Here is a 19,118-nt window from a genome sequence, read left to right on the forward strand (position 1 = left end):
GTTGGCACAGGAAAGCCCCGTGTTTGGCTGTGCTGGGGTCTGGCCGTGCCAGTGCTGCCGAGCCATGGGCTTAGGGGTCTGGCCATGGAAGCCACCTGGCACCGCTCCCCTTCCCCTTGGGGGCCAGCCCCTCTCCCTGCGGGGTCCTGCAGCCGGCCACATGGTAGCCCAGTGTGCTTTCTCCACTGCTGGCATTGCTGGATTCAAAGGGCAGAACCGCATCATTAGTCACATGCAAATAAAGGGATATGCAGCGGCTGCTTTTGTTGTCGTTACAGCCTGAACAACAACCCGTGCCTGACAGAGCAGGGGCCAGTGATGGCCTCCACCAGATAACTACAGTTTGGCGCATCGTGCTGCTCGAAAACTGCTATTGGATTGGAACAAAAACATTCCGGGGTGCTCCGCATTGAAAAGTGGTGAAAGTGGCATTGCAGCCAAGAACAGTGACTGCACAAGGGGTGAGAAGGAGCTGCAGCTCGCAGCTGCTTTCGCAATGAGCTGACAAAACAAGAGGGAGGTCATTCCTCAGGATATGGGGTATTAAGTATCAGGAAAACACAGAAGGGGGACAGGGCAAATCACTGTAGGAGCTGCGCGATGAGTGGTGTCTGCTTGCTTTGTCGGTGGCCTAAGCCCTGACAGGGGGGTCTCGAGCGGTGTTCACTCTACGGTGACAGCTGAGGGGACGTGGATCATCCCAGGTTATTTCTTCCAGGCAACAGGTCTTTTATTTTACAATTTTGCGTTACACTGGAAGAGTGACTTGATTTGAGCACGTGAAACCACTACAAAATTTGCTTTGACCAACAGACTCTATGTGCTGGGAAAGATCCAACTGCTTGTGACATGATATGATTTGAAAAGACAAAAAGAGAAAGCAAGTAACCCCCTGCTTTGTTTCTAGGGTCCTGCGAATGGCAGATGCTCTTTGGTGGCTGTGGAGCAAGGAAGATGAGCCATTGGTGGAGGAGGCTTGTTAGGGAACATGTCAACGAACTGGGCGTGCAGAGGTCCACAGGACCTGACAGGATGCACCAGCAGGAGAGATTCCTGAGGACTGGAAGAAAACAAACGTTGCCTGTCTTCACAAAGGGTGAGGAGGAGGAGGATCTTAGGAAGTGCAGACTGGTCCACTTTAGCTCATTACCCCAAGGCGATGGAGCAAAGCCTTCCGGAAAACCACTTCCAGGTACATGGAGGACAAGAGGGTGACTGGGAGCAGTCCTGGATTTATGAACAGGAAAAAGCACTCTATTAACCTGCCAGCCTGCTGCCAGGAGACGCCTGGCTCAGTGGGGGACAGGACAGCAGTGGGTCTTGCTTAATTTCGGCACAGCTTTTGATGGGGTCTCCTGCCCCAGCCCCACAGGCAGCCTGGTGAAGTAGTGGTTGGGTAAGCAAACGGGGAGGACCGAGCCCTGGTTGACCCACCGGGCTCGCAGGGCTGCTGGTGGCAGCATGGAACCCCACCGGACACCAGTTGCTGCTGGAAGTAGCTCCACAGGGAAGGGCCTGGGGCTGGGAAAGGCATCACCAGTGGGTGGAGGTCTCCTACCCCTCTGCTCAGTGCTGCTCAGCGCATCTGGAGCACTGCACTCGCTGATCCTAGGCTCCCAATAGCACGTGGACAGGGACACACTGGAGTCCAGCACTGAGCTGCAAAGTCGATCTGATGTACCAGGGGGCTGAGAGTGCCTGCAGGAGGCTCAGAGGAGATCTGACAAGTGATAGGATGAGCAGCAATGGGCACACGCTGAAATACAAGAAATTCCATTTACAAACAGGGAAAAAAGCTTCTACTGTGAGGGTAGTCAGACCCTGAAAGACATTGACGAGGGAAATGGTGGAGTCTGCATCCTGGGAGACCGTCACAGAAGGCCCTAGGCAGCCCACGGTGCCGGAGCAGGGGTCCAGGCCAGCCCCAACGGTGTTCCCACTATGAAGGCTGCAGCGTACCAGGCTTGTTTCTTTTCAAAAGCCTGAGAGAACAATATCCAGGTTTATTTCCCTTCTCATGAGGCTGCAACATCTCACTGCCAGGAACTGCTAGAGCATCTCTTTTTGATACAATGGCCTGCAGCAGTACGGTGTCTGGGCAAAGTAACATGGTACCATAATCCACAGAAATGGTCAGGTACTTCCATCGAGCTGACCTCGCTGTCCCATTGAGATGATGTTATTAACTGCACACAACTCGCTCGTCTCTTAAATCCGTGTTCATTTTTTTTCCCCGTGAAGCCTTCTCAAGGCTGGCTGTGAGACTGTGCTTCAGTGACACGCATCAGGATTGGTGTATGCTTTGCCCCGTTCTCCTGCCAGGCCTTTCCTCGCTGCCGCTGCATGGCTTGACCTGCGCCTGCAGCCGCGTCTCCGACATCCCACCGCCCCAGCATCACCCCGCGCAGCGCCGGCCGCGCCGCAGGGTTCCCTTCCCCTCCGTGTGTGCAAACTGGCAAACCACCGCCCGCTGCCGATGCGAGAAGCGGCCGGCGCTGACACCGGCCTTGCGGGCCATGTCGGCCACAGGCATCCGCTCGGCCGTAAACAGACGGGGCGGGCGGGGCTCGCCCGCTGGCGGCGAATGCGGCACCACCGAGGCGCAGCCGCGGCGGCGGATGCGGATGGAACGGGGGCAGCCCCGTGCTGCCAGGGGGTGCGGGGCGGGAGCGCGCTGCTCGGGGCGGCCGGCGGGAGGGCGACGCGGCCCGCAGCCCCCGCAGAGGGGGTGGCCCAGGACGGCCGGGGGCGGCGAGAGTCCCCCGGGGACCGGCGGCGCGTTGGCCGCGGGCGGCCCCCGGGGCTGTGCCCGTTTTTCCCACGTGGGGCCCAGGCGCCGACGCCGCAACAGCAGCAGCCGTGGGCGGCCGGGCTGCACGTTCCCCTCCTGCTGCTCACAGCACCGCTCCCTGGGTTAAGCTCCGTCACTGGGGGGGGGGGGGGGGGGGGGGGGGGCTGGGAAAACGCCCCACCCCCCGAGCTGCCCCTGGCGGCGCGCTCCGCAGCCCAGAGCGCCACCCCCACCACCGGCACGGAGCCCGGGCAAGCCCCGGGGCCGGCGCTGCCCCCCCCGCCCCAACCCTCCCGGCCGCGGGCCCAGCCAGCGGCGACGGACGCGCGAGGGGGCGTGGTGGCTCCTGCCGGGCGGCGGCGCTCGGGGCCGGGCCGGCGCGGGGGGGGCTGTCGCGCCGGCGGGGGGAGCCCCGCGAGCCTCCGGAACGGGCCGTCCGCGGAGAGCAGCGCTCCTTCAGCACAGGCAGCGCATCACGCGGTGCGCAGAAACCGGTGCCCTGGCGTGCTCGGGGTGGGGGGGGGGGGAGGGGGGCAGCGACACACACAAAAAATAATCAAGGCCAAGGTGCCTGTGCTGGCTACGGGAACTCGGGATTGCCACGTCCCATGCCTCACTGGCCCAGGTGACTAGCCCTTCCGGGGCACTTCAGTGCAAACTCAACAAAACCTGCTCAAAATGAAGTTCAAGGGGGCCAATTCGCTAGACTGTTGCTCAGTTGAAATCTCACTTTGGAGTGCAAAACGTTGCAGATCTGTTACTGAATGAGCCCAGGCGGGAGATGCTATGAGGGACAGGCAGTTTAGCCACCCCTTACAGTTCTTCCATCTCCTGCTCCTCTCCTCCCAGCCAGCAGCGGTGTGCAGGGCTGGCAGGAAGGTACCCCCTTTGCACCAGCCTGCTGCCCGAGAGTTTGCCTAACGCCATTTAGAACACCCTGCCTGCCTCCACAATGTCCCCCGTGGCAGCCAGCTCCAAAGTTCACTTTCTGCCATGTGAAAAAATACACACTTCCTGTAGGTGAGATGTGGTTAATGGCAGTCCTGTGCTCACCTCGCCTACCTTCCCTGGACACCTTCTGAGCTGCCCTTGCCAGCACTCCCACAGCCCACTCCCCTGCAAGCCAGCCACTGCTTTCCAGGGCTCTCAGCATCAAGCATTTCCTCTGCATCCTCTGTCGGTTTTGTGGCCTTTCCCTGCATTCTGATAGATCCTCTTCGAGGTCCAGGGGCTAATTCAGAGACACCACAAAGCTTTAAGACCTTTCTGCTCTGGCATGCTTTCTGCCACAGACACCTTGACTGCAGTCTCCCTCCCATCTGTGCCAAGTGCACACAAATCGCAGGGTCAACCTCATTTCAAAGCACAGCAGGTCAGCCCCGCAGCTGAATTACCGCTCTATTGGTTATGCTGAAAGCTATGGAGGTATTTCAGAGGCACATGCCACAGGAATATGCAACAGCACTGCAGCATCACATTTTAAGAGCCTGCTTCCACACACAGCTCCCTAAAAAGTCATTTCCCTGAAAAAGCACAAAGGCACCCAAAAGCAATTAGCTGACACCAAGCGGCAGGAGCAGTGGGCACAAACCCATTCACAGCACCCGCCAGACCCCCGAGCACGGGGAGCGCCGGGCTCTTTGTTGCACAGAGCAGTGCACACGATGCAGTGATGGGTGGTTGATTGACATCGCTGGTGCCGTCACACGTAAGGACAACAAAGAAAGGCTCTGCGGCAGCGGGAAGCGGACTGACACCATGTGCACAAAGCAGCGCAGCAGCTAATACGGCCCAACAGCAACACAATCATTTGTCAACAAGCCATTCTTCCCCATCCGAAATCCAACGTTTAGTAACATCAAAATGATCATCTCAGGCTGAGGAACTGCCACTCCTTTCTCTCCCCAGGCAGCAACCACGGACTGCCACTCGGGAAGACAGAGCAGCAACTCAAAGACCCTCTTCTGCCATTTCAGTGTTATCACACAGCAAACGGAGTTGGCATTTAGAGCTGAAGACAACTTATCACCACAAGAAGACTAAAACCAAAAAACAAAACCAAACCTGACAGGAGTGGAGCAAAGGAAACAAAAGATTTCTAATAGTATCAGTTTAATCTTTTGTTTCATCCCCTATTTCCAGCAGGTTTACTAAAAGCCTTTTTCTTTTGGAGAAAAACACACCTCTCCAGAGCACCTACGTGTAACTGGATCTAACTGTCCTTGCGCTGCACAGCTCACCCAAAGATGACTCCACACAACAAGCTCACAAGCATGATGAGAGGGGGCCAGGAGATGCACAGACACCAGCTCCACAGGAATGCAGACGTGCTTAGGACTGTCTCCTCTTCGGCCCGATTCTCTATTTCTATGGTCAGCAGGACATTAACAACTTCGGTCATGTTTCATGTCTCCATTCCAATCCCTAAGAATGAACTGAGAGGTAGTGTGTTCCCTCCATAAAGTTTTAATCAACTAGTCACCCAAATGACTTCTGTTCCCAGAAGTCCCCCAACTTGTTCCTTTTTACTTACTTTACTAGCTACATCCTTGCTGTATAGCAGGAGTGAGCTACAGGTCACACTGGAGAGAAAAGACACTTGGCTACTGAAATACTTTGAATTCTAATTTGCATGCAAAGCCCTCGTTTCAGTAGAGGATTTACAGCAGTATACATGCATGCCTGTAGCAGGCCAAGAACAGCAATGTACAACTGAAATGAAGATCATCACCCACCCCCCACCCCTACCCTTTTCTGAACTGTACTGTGAACTGACACTTACCGGCAATGGGTGATGCTCCAAGTTTCTGGAACATGGGACAAGGATGCTTCCTTGAGACCTGAAGATACCAAAACTCGCAGTTTCCAGTGTTGCTTCTTTTGTTTTACCTACCACACAAACCTTACCAGAGTTAGATATACACAAGGGTAAGATACTGAAGCAAACATCTGCAGGCAACCTGATGGAATAGGTGCAGGCTCAAGTGTGAGCTACACTGCAGCACGCTGGAGCAATGACTCAGAGCTGTGCCTGCCCGGGATGGCACGCTGCACAGCTTGCTCCTGTAAGCGTTCCTCAAAGGTGATTCTTGGTTTTAACATACCAAACTGTTCCAGCACTCCAGCACACAGCCAAATGTTAATTTTATATCAATGCAAACCCAAAACCAATAGTGTCACCAACAGCATCGGAATTACACTTAATTAAATTAAATTAAGATTATTAAATTAAATAATTCTAATTAAATTCTAATTAAATTTAATTCTAAAAATTCTAAAAAATTCTAATTAAATTAGAATTAAAAAAAGTCTGTTGCAAGAGAAGCGCTTACAATTTTGGCATTATTCTATTACTGCTCACTGAAGTTGCCTTTCTCCATTTTGTTTAGAAAAAAAAAAAAAAGGGCTACTGAATTTAGCCTCACTGTAACAATGTATGTTTATACATCGACTTGACACACTACGTTAGTTTACACAAATGATGGTCTCTCTTGAAGCTGTATTTATGAAATGTACATTTTTAATTTAAATACTCAGTATACACTGCACTTAATTTGCATGTTGCATTTATTAAATACATTAAAATCTGCAATGTAACAAAACGTTTTCTGCATACGAAATTCAAAACACCATTTTAAATGAACAAAAAATGGCTCACTTCATTTATTTATTTTTTTTTTAACAACTAGTGCATAGCACACTAGCTCAGCTCCACCAAAACCAGCTGTTCTTTCTTTTTTATTTGACATTGTTCACAGACTATTACATATTACAATAAGAGTGCTGGATAAAAACATGAGGTACGAAAGTGGTTCAAAGATTATAGGTCATGCAGATCATGCTAGACAGCAAAGAAAGTTGTGAATGAGAAGACACTAAATAAAAATACATAAAGAATGTGCATTATAAAATAAAAAAACCCTCAATTACACAGCTTTGCTTCTTTGGTTACAAAGTAGGTTGAACAATTTCACAGCTTTTTATTCCCACCCAAAAAAAAATAATTATACGAAACGTCAAGCAGAGGAATCATGGCAATTTATCTCTATTAGAAAGTACAAACAGAAATGAGCAAAGTTTTCTTCATCAAAATAGCCCATCAATTATTTATTATATCACAATAACTGGTGACTACCTGTACAGATGCACTATGGTCTTCATACTTACACTCTTTACAAAATTTACATTCAAGCTGGATCTTTACTACCGTAAATAAATACCAAAGGTAAATTGCCATTAGTGTTAGAAATATGCCAGGATTCTTTTGTTCAATTATTGCCTAAACATTTTATCTATTGAACGCAATACCATCTATCATTTTACTGATACATACCTTTATTTAAAAAAAACTTAAAAAGTTCTGTGACATTGCTCATGTACGTTATGAAAATAGCAGCCCTGTAATAAATAAAACAAATAAATGAAACTAACGTAGGCAAATGTTACTTATCTTGAAAGAACAGTGGCTCTCACAATGAATTGTTACTTCTTACCAGATAGCAAGGCTCAAAGTAATCCCCACGGGAAATGGAAACTTTGGAGAGCCACCAAAGCTCTTAAAGACCTCACTCCTGCACACCAAGCAGATGCATCCTTTGCATTAAAAACTCCTCCTATGACCTCCCTTGTGCACCGATGACATAATGGACACCAACTGCGCTTCATGATATACCAGTGAGGGACAGCTCTTGAAGAATGATTGTCTAATACTGAAAAGGCCAAACACACAACAAAAGCATGGCTACTCGCTTTCATATAAAGTGGAAAGAACATCAGTGGCACACAAGGACAGACTGCTCTCAGGTTTCTGTTTTCAAAGGAGGCAAGAAAGCTTTATGCTGAGGAGACATTCGGCTGCTGTGGAGGTTGCGTTGGCTGCGGAGGCTGTGCTATCACTGTTTGCGCTTGTGAAGTGCTACTAGAATTGGCCTGTTGGGTTGAAAGTTGGGATAACTGCTCATTGTTTGAAAGAGATTTTAACAGTGCATTTTCTCGTTCAAGTAAAGAGTTTCTTTCGACTAATTCTTTTATTTGTTCCTTCAGAACTTCCACTTCTTCTCTTACTGCATACATTAAATGGCTTTTCACTAGATCCTGTGAAGAACAAGTTAACAGTTACACCAAGTGAAAGAACAATTTCATTCCACTCCACCCCCAGGATTCACTATTTTACTGCTTTAAGCAGTAAGCCCGGAAAACTAAGGCACTCCTCCACTAAAAATACATGAGTAAGTTAGCCTTCAAGAGCAAATAACCTAGCCCTTCTATTCACTGTAAAGCGGCCCTTACATCAAAAGCTTTGTTTCCAACATTCAGCTCTAGTCACCTCAGTTAGACTGAAGAGGAGGACTAGAACTACACTTCAGCTACTCAGAAGGAAACCATCAGCTCTGAAGCTTTGCCCTGGAGGTAGGAGACTGTGTTACACAATCCCAAGCACTGAGATGTATGAGAACCAAGTAAGAAAGCCTTTAAATCAGCAGAAGCAAAAATCACACAGATGTAACCAAAGCTGAACAATACATCAAGGATGGTATAGCATAAGTGACAATTAAGAAAAACCAGTGATGAACTGCACTAAAATAAGATACCTAAATGGACTATTTATTTTCAGCACCCCTTTAAGTTCAATCAGCTTGTTCACAGAAAACTGTAGGAAAGTTAACCTAAGAACATTTCTGGGCCAACACTAAAGGCAATCTCATGGTTTGTGGTCATCCCATAGTTGATGCAGAAAAACCTTTTTTCACATGCTGGTTCTCAGTCTGACCCGATGAAGGGGTGTTACAGACTCACAGAAACTCAATACAGCTGGAAACTTAGGATTGATGATGAACCACTAATCCTATGAGAAATAACAACTTATTTTTTACTTACCATTGCCTGTTCTATTTTGTTGTCAATGGCAACAACGCTTGCACCAGATCCACTGTAAATACAAGGAGAAAACTCTGTGAGCATTACTGCTGTATCATTCAACTGAAACTACGCACCCATTGGCACCCACAGGACTCCTTAGAACATGCTTTCACTGGAAGGCTAAAGCGTCAGATTCAGGATTTCAGTACACAATCATGGCAGGTTCCCTGTGCCATATTGCCCAGTACAGTTAAGAGCTCTTACCACTCCTTCAGGTTCTGACTCCTCAGACTATGCTTATGACACCCCTAACCAGAAAAATGCATGAGAATAATTAACTGCTCTGATTCTTCCCCTCGTTTTTTAGCTTTCTTCACTGGGGAAAATGGGGATTCACGGGATATTCATGGAGGTCCTTACCTCTATTTTTATTTCTGCTAAGTTGCTCTCACAGAGTGTTAAGAAAACTGTTGTGTATTCTGTGACCTCACTTGAGGACCACCTTCCAGTTAAAAAGTTCCTGGATCAGCACTGTGTTTACAGCTTTGCAACCAAGCGGCAGTAGCCAACAGAATAGTAAGACAGAACCAAAGCCCCGAACTCCACAAGTGTGCTCACACAGTTTCAATTAATTCTTGTGGGACCATGTTTAACATCTAAGAAATGCACTGCAGTTGGCTGGTTACAGTTCCGGTCAGTCTCGTTCCAAAGACATACTAGTGCAGAACAATCCCACAAACCAGTGCCAGCCTGAAAGGCTTGCCAAGCACTGGGACAGGCTGCCCAGGGACTGGTGGGGTCACCCTCCCAGGAGGGACTTAACAGACGCGTAGACGTGGCCCTTAGGGACACAGGTTAGCGGTGGGCTTGGCAGTGCTGGGTTAACAATTCTATGAACAAAACATGTCAGTCATCACTACAAGAATGTGTATTTGCAGTGTGAAACAAGATTTGAACTACATCTTCACATCCCAGGTTATGGCAATCCAGGCCTTAACATTTTTGGTCTGATTTCAAGTTACAAAGCAAGAACACAAACCAGTTGCTCACTTGTAACTCTCTGGAATCGAAATCTAGGGGGGCTGGGGGTGTCCCTGCTCTCTTGCAGTCTCTGATCTCTCAGTCTGGCGAGGAGCTATAGCTCTCTCTCCCCAGAAGGTCAGGCAGGGCAGCCTGCACGGTAGCCACAGAACCCTCCCCCTACACACACGTGCTCTCGGTCCCACACTCTCCATGTCTGCTGGCCCATGCTGGGTCCCAGTGGTCTGACTGCACTCCACAGTTCCATGTCAGACATAAGATGGCAGTTCTTGGACTATTTACCAGGCCTGCCAGTGATAACTACTGATAACGCTCCCCCTGCGATGGAAGTTGCTATCAGCAGTGTGCAGCTACATTTTTAAAAAAAGCGTACAGGAAAAACAGAAGGCTTGCAGTCATGCTTGGAAACTCACCTCTGTGAAAATACATAACTCGCTGAAACCAAGTGTTAAGAAAAAACTACTTAAGACTTTTTAAAATGAGTATTGGCAATATGCTCAGCAGTATTAGTTACATACATGAAACAAAGCTCAACTATTGAAAGAATATGACACTGGAGAAATCCATTTTAACAAGTCTCACAAGAATTGTCAGTACTTAGCAACAAACACAAGTAGAGGGAATCAGCTTCTCAGACAGAGAGTAACAGCCTCTCCTACACTGAACAAAGCTTGTAATCGAAAACAAGAAAGTGCTCAACACCCATTTCACAAGAAAACTGTCCTAGCATCTTACTGTTCTCTAAAGCCTCTTTCAAGCCGTATTTGTGGTAAAACTCCTCAGAATAAAAAGTACACGTAACTCACTACAAGTTTAAGTATTCCTTTCCATCCTGAATTAACATGTTTCAGATATATCTGTCAAAAATGTGTGTTTAAGAGTCATTGAAACCCCCAAGACTGCTCCATGTCCCTGACAGCCTTCCACGAACACCACTCCAGAATTAGGTGAGGTAGCTCTGAAGAGATAGACAGGAGGAGCAAAACTAAAGCAAACAGCACGCTTTGTAGGGGGACCTGTTTCTGCATCTTTACAGCATAACTATACACCTTTTGTGTCAATACTTTTCTAGTTAAATTTGAGATTGGGACTTTGTTGATCTATTCCTGTTTCAACTACTTTGCAGTTCGGTTAGTTTTAAAATAAAATCCCTTACACCACTCAAAGGTAATGCGTTCAATCAGTTCCATGAAAAAGCCTCTCAGGTGGAAGACAGGCAGTCTTCCCCTTCATCACCTGAAACACTTGTACCCACATGCACGCTGCTGAAGCACCTTCCCCATGCCGTACCTTGCGCTCCCAATTCTTGCCTACCTTCTACTACATGAGTGCTCACGATGCGGGTATAAGAACCGTCCCTGCCCTTAAGTGTGATTTGAATAAAGCCCAGGAAACTACCTCTCTCCCACCCATACGTTACACTTGAAGCGATACTAACAGACAGTGACGAAAACTGTAGGCAGTTTATACACTACTTTTACTCATTTGAATATTCTTGTAGCCCTGATCTCTTGGAGCAGCTTGTGCTGTTATTGAAGTACCAAGTCAGAATTCCAGTCCCACTGCCTGCACAAATTCCAGTGTCCCTTAGTCTCCAGGCGCAGAGCACAGGACCACATGGACCACTGCATGCCCGCCCCAGGAGAAGTTCCACACTGACAGAGTGGCCTTTCAGATTTTTATCAGGAAAAAATTGCACCTGACTGTATTTCATTTCACTTTCTAAAAGTATATGAGATTCTGTCCTTTGTTCATTTTATAGTGCTCCCCACAACAAATAGCTCCTGTGAGGCATTCAAAAGCAGAGTACTCCAGTGCCAGCTATTCTTATGGTGCAGTCCAAATACACTGCCAAATCTTAAGATTCTGTGTTTTTCTCAAATGCTTTGCTGTTGATATCAAATCCTAGTATGCATAAAAATACTTTATCCCATGGCTGTAGAATGAAACTTACAGATACAATCCAGTCCTTATGAAAAGGCCAGGAAAAAATATTTCTTTTTGGATGTTGTAACTGGAAAGAGTTTGATACGTTCTGTGAGTGCACCATCCCACTGTATATCCAATGCCTCAACTTGCAAATTCTTGAGTTAGAAGTGGACACTATTTAGCTCTTGTAGGAAAAGACTGATCACTATGCCGTGCTTTTAGACCAAAGTGATTGCTCCAGGAACTACAGAAGTCTGACAATTATCATCAAAACTGCAATACATAAAACAAAAATCCACATCAAGTAACGTTGGGTGGCTGAAAGGGATGAATAAGGTATATATATATTCTTTTTTGTAACTGCAAATTTCCCACTCCCAAGCTGAGCTTTTGCAGACAACTAGCTACCACATATACACACTGTAATTTAAGAGAACAACTCAGTTTGACGGGGACCTCCAAGTTAAGGTTACATAAATGAAAGCTCTGACCAAAAAGAGGTTATATTGCTACACTAAGATCATTCTAACGACCATCAAGTACAAGGCGAGATTTATAATCAACAAAAATGACAAAGATTGCCAAGTACAGTTTGTGTTTCCAGAGATGGATGGTAAACCCAACATTTTTCCACCTTACACACCAGACAGGCAAAACTGTATTCAGTCTGAGAAATCCTCATTTTGATAGTTTAAAGAAATCCTAGTGGCTTAAATGTAATTTTTTCACATTTTACTCAGAAAGACCCAAGAGGAAAACTAGATTTTGACTGCTAATAGCACTGCTTAGCTACAGCTCATAATCAGATATGCAGCATTTGCAACAAAGTGCTTTATCACAGACTTACAGCTTGCAACTTGGAATTCTGTATGTTGTAATTTAGGCGTATTTCTCCCATATGCCTACAACTCTTCACTTGTAGCACTGTACATTTTTTGTTTCAAATGTCTTGCAATGAAAGTAAGAGAAGTGTCTTGGACAATCATGTACATACAGATTGAGAAAATGGGAAGAAAACTGCTAAGTCTAAGTGCAAGCCTGATTTCTAATACATATTACACAATATACAGCAATCACACTTTCCATAATGCGCATTCTTAAAAGCCTTGGTATACTTCTAACTTGGTTGTTGTGAAGGCTTTTGCTATGGAGACATGGTATCCCAAGTGTATGGCAAGGTATTACCAGAAAGATGTTTCAGTACCATCATCAAGCTATAACAGTGTGGGTTTTGTTTGTTTGGTTTTTAAATAGTGCTTGGTAGCCCTGTTAGGATAACACATACCAGTGTACAATTTCACTGAAAATATAGATATAATGATCAAACAAGTCTTCTTTGTAAAGCGTAACTTTGCAGTTCAAGAAGGTTTACTTACTAGAGACTATTCCAAAACCTGGACAACACTGTTCCTAGAACGGGAAAGTAAATAAAAGTAAGGGACTTAACTGAGGATGGATGGATCAGAAGACAGCAAAAAAGGTTAATGTCTTAATGTTAACTTATTACTGGCTGGAGGAAAACTTAACCTTCATCATCACCTCACACTTGCAGGCACCAAGATCTATTTCAATGGTGAATTCAACAAGTGCCACTGTACTCACCTTGGTGTTTTCACCATTGATGTCTTTAGATATAACTATCATCCTTCTAAAAAGATACACTCTCTATTTCAAAATTCACTGTGAAATCTAGGTAGAAAGACTAGGAATCAAACTTCAAAACGAAGATATTTGCAGCTTAATTCACTGCATGCTTAAAAAAAAAAGAATGCAGTAGTTCATTTTTAGAGATTCCACAGTCCTCAGTAATGTGTATACTTTCATTCCTAACGCATCCAATATTGGTGTAGAGTTATAGGGAGCCCTACTTTGGCACTGTCAAGTACTAGACTAGGTAATAGCATTTCACATTTAAATGAGACTGCACTTCCTACTCATTGGATGATAAATTGGATGAAGCTTTTTTAGTCTGTAACAAAAAACATATTTTGTATTCAGCTGTATTACTGATTAACTGCATACTACTTTTCCAAGGAACTTCTTACCAGTAAGTCACCTCCCCAAGACTGCCAGAATGCATGAGTTTTCTTGCTTTTCCTTGACATTTCTTTCAAATTTTAGCATCAGGAGTTACTGTACTATTCACCTCATGCTTTTAGATAAATAAAACCCATCACACAACATTGCTAATCCTGCAAGAGTGGAAAAGACTGCCTGCAGAGCAGACTACAAAGGGTACACCAATGCTAGCATGCCTTATCTAATAGCCTCCATAAGACAACTCTTCCTTTAAAGCACTAGATCTACTTTGCTTTAGGTTAAAGTGGAAAAGATGTTATACGCTACAGCAGGGGTCCTCAAACTACGGCCCGCGGGCTGGATACGGCCCCCCAGGGTCCTCAATCCCACCCCCGGTGTTTACAGACTCCCCCCCCCCCGCCGGGGGTGAGGGGGGGAAACCAAGCAGCCGCAGATGACTGCCTGCTACTTCATCTGCGCGCCGGCCCCCTGGTTAAAAAGTTTGAGGACCCCTGCACTACAGTCTCCAGCAGACATCCCTGAATTGAGTGATCTCCCCTAGCTCTTCTAATTCTTTCATTGTTATGGCTTTAACTCAAATTATCAAGCAACCTTTCTGGAAGGAACAATAAGGTACTTTCAAGTGTTCCCACATTTGTTTTGCTCGCAACTGAACTACAAACTAGAACAGTAACTCTGCTCATTTATTCATTCCCCTCATTGGTTTTCTCATTTATGAGCTACTGCAGTCACTTAACCAGCTACTCTTCATGTCTTACCATGAGTTGAGCTACTTAAGTCTGTCCAGAGAAACCCTGTCTATTCTTGAAACAATTAAGGCATGTTTAATTAGCCTCCATCCAACTATGAGATTTTATACTGATAGCTTCCCAATACAATCAATTATCTAGCCTTGAAATATTATCTATCCAAGTATTTCAGATTTTCATTTTTCTTTGTCAAATCCACATGAGAATGTAAGAAAGTCCAAGGCAGTGAATTCACAGCCTCAGGATTACTGGCAGGTGCCTGGCTTTCCCTGCAAGTCTACTTAAGCTCCACATTAGTCAGCTACTCTGTCAAACAGAAGTACTTGCTTCCACCGGACAGCTGAGTTTTCTTCAGTTTTACATGAAACTCTGAAGATTAGTTACTCAACACAACCACATAATTGATCTCAGAAGCAACGCGTGAGCTCGATAAAGACAGAATGCATCTGGGGAAAACCAAGATAATGTCTGAGTTGAATTGATTTAGATTTGTTGATTGGTTGGTTTTGGTTTAGTGTTTTGCGCTTTTTTTGACATTAAAGAAAAACGTAGCTCCTTCACAGGTTTGAGTTATACTAATGAACCACACACTCTTCCCTACACATGAAGACAGTCACATTGCACACTACTTCCATGAGAAGCAAGCATCAAGAAGAAACACATTAACCACAACACTGACTGAATCAGTGTGTTACATAAAACATCAGCCTCGTCCTAAGACCCTCTTTAAATTCCACATGGAGTTTGAAAATTTTTAAAAGTTTCACCCCTAAAAAGAACCTCCAGATATGGCTACAATAAAAAAGTGGGAAGTGTGTAACACTTGACTTTCCCGTGTCTCCAGGAAGAGCATCTCATTTAACAGAAAGGCCTGGAATAGGGAAAGGGAAGTTTGGCAAAATCAATCACATGAAGAGGTGCTGCCTCATTTATCACATTTACATAAGAAAGATGTTTACCAACAACACTTAAAACACATTTATCTGGATGGTAATATGGGGAGAAAATCCATCTTTTATGAGTTAATTTATATTGTGAAGGTTTAATGCTTCACACAAAAATTCATTTGAAACCTAAAATCCTACTGCTTTAAATTCAAGTTTTCCAACAACTGCTGTGTTTTAGGGAAACCCATCCAAAGCTCCTATGGCACTGCTACCATACAAAGGCAATCCAGGCACAGAAGAGCAGCCACAAATATGCCAAGAAGCCATTATTCCCCTTCTTAATCTTCTCAGTAACTATGCCAGTTGCAAAGACAGACCCCTGAGACTTGTGCCCTTAGCAACAGCTATATGAACACTACGCAGAAAAACATTTGCAAGCTTCCTGCTAACGTGTCAGTAATAACTAGTATTCCACTAACATTTAGTGGTTTGAATGTTACCAGCACTCTTCCCTGCCACAGTGTGCTACTGAAAAAACAAACAAGCCTCTATTTTACTGGAGCAATTCAGCAATCTTTTACTGTCTATTGCAATAGCATGTGGTCAGCTTTGTTGACTTTAAATGGTCCCAAGAGATGGCTGCTCATAGGAGAATCATCTGTATTTGTTAGGAAAAAAGTACTGAAATTATACAGGAAAATTTTCTATTATGTTTACACTAAAGTCTCCTACCCAAGCCCCTGAGGTCAACAAACTACTTCCGAAGGAGCTGCAAAATGTAACGAAAAGTCTACCATCAGCAGGCTTAAGACCTCCGTGTTTTGCGGTGGGTTAACCCCCACATCTTGTGATGGGGAAACAAAGGGATTCTGAGGAAATCACATGAGCTTATCATTCCCATAGCAGACATTTCTCTTTCACAAACCAGAGATCACAAAAAAAAGCCCCAAACCACTTTATTGTTATCAAACTATTTAAGTCTGACAACCTGCATCAGAGGCCATCCCACCTACGGGAAGCGGAGCTGGCAGGGCGCTGTTGATTCCTGTCCTGCTGCTGGCAGAGCCACACAACAGAGCTCCACCATGCCCAGACCCTGCAAAGTGCTCCCCAGAACTAGTTTTGCTGGCTGAGGCCTTGAAGCTCCCTTCACTGGAAGTTTATTGTTGAAAGCTTTTCAGTTTCAGTCACCCCAGTAAGGCAAAATCACCTCACGTGATCTTAAGAAAATCTAATAACTGGGGTATAAAAGCAAAACCTGCTAAACCCAGTCAAAGACTTTGAAATTTGAATGGATTGGAAGTTTAATACTTGCATCAATCCTGATGAATTCAATTCTATGTTTTTACCACAAAATGTTCAACAGCAAAGATGCAAGACTATTTTAAAGGAAGCAGTCTGCATTCTTCTACCTGAATTTAACATTTTTCTGTAACCCACGCTTCCAGTACTTGCCTCAGATGTTGTACGTAAACCTCAGACTTGTGAAGCCTCAATCTTAATCATTATATATTTTATTTTAGAGGGGTTTTTTAAATCAGCTTCCTCATCTTAAGAATTATTTCTACTTGAGACATGAAAATAGAGAAACAGATGAAGGCTAGGCCTTACAGTGAACTTTTGGTCTATGTGCCAGATCTGTATTCAAAGCCCTGAAGCTTGTTTCAGTTAAATAATGAAGTCCTTGGAACCTAAATACCAACTCTGTCCCATAAATACAGGAAAGTAGCATCATCCAGAGCTTAAAGCAAAAATGCAAATTTGTTCAAGTTTCTGCTGAGAAAGAAGACATGCTTTTGAAACTTAGCCTAATGCTAGCACTTCAGCAATAAAAAAAACAGCAGTATGCATTAGCATTACTTTTAGCCATCAGTGTTGTACACCATACAAACTTGCCAAGCAAACTTTAAAGGACTCAGTTAAGCTTTGCAAGTTGAAAAGCCTCTCAAATCAAATACAGCCAGTACAACGATGAAATAATTATTAATACTTCAACAGCTAAACAAAATTTGTATTCTACAGAGCTTGTTAAGCAGAAGTATTGTGACAAGCCAGAGCATCACAAGGCAGGAAGTCACATAATCACTAGGATTTCAACTTGATGACAAAAAAGCCCCTTCAAAATAATTAAAGCACAGGAGAGAAACACTTTGCAGCTACTGATGAATTAGTAACATCTCTGACAAATCATATCTGTAACAGATATGACTTTGTGCACTTCATAGCAGTTTCTCTCCATGAGTTCAATGCTAACTTAGTAGACTTACTTTGCCCTTGTATCTTGTCACAGTTGTTTATTCCCCATCTACCTTTACTTAAGCAGAATGAAAGCAAGCCAGAAAGCTTCCTTTCCTGGTTTTGAGACCAAAGATTTTAACTGCCAAAATTGTTTTTAAATGTAACATTTTCAGAACTTGTTTTTAGATCTAGGACTCAATAGCCACAATGCCAGTTTCCTTTTTTTTTTTTTTTTTGAAAAGGAAGCTGTAAATATTTTAGTGAAGGTCAGCTAGTAGCTGACTAGCATTAAACTCTTTCAGCTTACACATTATGTATGAGATACATGCATAATGGAAGGAGGAAAAAACTGTCATGTCACATATTTTAGATCTATTCAGCTTTAATTTTCAGTACAAATACTTCACATCTGTGACTGTTTTTACACCTTCAGGCTGCAAAAGCCCAATATGAAGTTCAAAACATAAGCAGCAGTTCTGTGCAAACAAAAACGACAAGAAACTTGCATAGAGCAAAGCTGTTCATGCATACCTCAACATGTATGCATTCCATACTTAAGCATTCATACCTATCCCAGAAGGTCTTTGACTCACGTAACTTGTTGAAATGGAACGCTTGGTAGAATGCAGCTGACGGATTCCTATGAGATCCAAGAATCAGACAGACATATTGAAAATGGGTATGTAATACAAATACTAACTGTCTTATTTAACCCGAATTACAAAGTAAATTAGACATCCAGACAGGTTAAATTTATGTCCAAAAGTTTACAGAAGTCACAGAATGCCTAAAGAATAGTATAATTGTTGTTTCTATGAGTTTCCATTAAGGACATACTGATTAAAAAAAATATCTCTAGCCCTACTGATTTTCATGCTATTTCAAGTTGCTACCATAAAAAGATGACTGTAAACTGTAAAGCCATTAATGAAACATATTATGTCATGCCAACAGTCTTGTATAGGTAAGCTGTATACCGCTCTAATGCTATACATGCCTAAATTCAAATGATACCGTTTTCATATTTCACAAATGTCTCTGCAAACAGTACCTAATATTTCTAGTTTACTTAGCACTCTATATTCAAAACACATGAGTTCTCCAAGGGAACCTAGAAGTCAGAGCTAAACACGCCACATTCAAGCTACGACACATTAAGTTATAACTGAAAACCAGATCAAGGTAAAATTGAAAAGTGGAATCTAAAACATTGCTGACTTTGTAAGCGGTTGTCAGTCATCCTCACGGCTCCCCTGCAACAGGGCAACTGTTGTTTGGAGGGGCCTTGCCAAGCAGCAAACCAGAGTGCTTCAGCTACCACCATGGGTCTCACAAGCCTTCAGCACAAGCTCCAGTAACCTTGCTGAAAACTGGACACTACGGCACAAACCCTGTCACCAGTGCCAAACCCCTGAGACAGCCTGACCCTCCCTGTTCAGCACACATTTGCCCCATAGACAGCAACTATACCAAGAGTGCAATTTAAATATCTTAATTCTCCAAAGTGTCATTTGAACACTTACTGTTTACAAGATACTGAGTGAAGCACAAAGACAAAATTCTCTGCTGCTAGTAGCTGTACCA

The 19,118-nt window shown here is 44.5% G+C and overlaps 1 protein-coding gene across 6 annotated transcripts in view; it reads right to left on the reverse strand.

Annotated features, from left to right (window-relative positions):
* Positions 1 to 6,293: 6,293 nt before the first annotated feature.
* The window catches only part of TSC22D2 (TSC22 domain family member 2), a 31,178-nt gene continuing 18,353 nt past the window's right edge, over positions 6,294 to 19,118 (reverse strand). For 2 of the 6 annotated variants that reach the window (XM_037406589.1, XM_037406587.1), the window contains 3 exons: positions 18,103 to 18,174; positions 8,669 to 8,720; positions 6,294 to 7,885 (listed from right to left, as the gene is read on the reverse strand). In XM_037406589.1, coding sequence (XP_037262486.1) covers positions 8,680 to 8,720; positions 18,103 to 18,174 — 113 coding nt within the window. In that variant the 3' untranslated portion in view covers positions 6,294 to 7,885; positions 8,669 to 8,679. Of the gene's footprint in view, positions 7,886 to 8,668; positions 8,721 to 18,065; positions 18,175 to 19,118 lie in introns of all 6 variants that reach the window. The other 4 variants (XM_037406591.1, XM_037406588.1, XM_037406590.1 and 1 more) reach the window with 3 other exon arrangements.

This window comes from Falco rusticolus, chromosome 13, assembly GCF_015220075.1.
Source record: "Falco rusticolus isolate bFalRus1 chromosome 13, bFalRus1.pri, whole genome shotgun sequence".
NCBI lineage: Eukaryota > Metazoa > Chordata > Aves > Falconiformes > Falconidae > Falco > Falco rusticolus.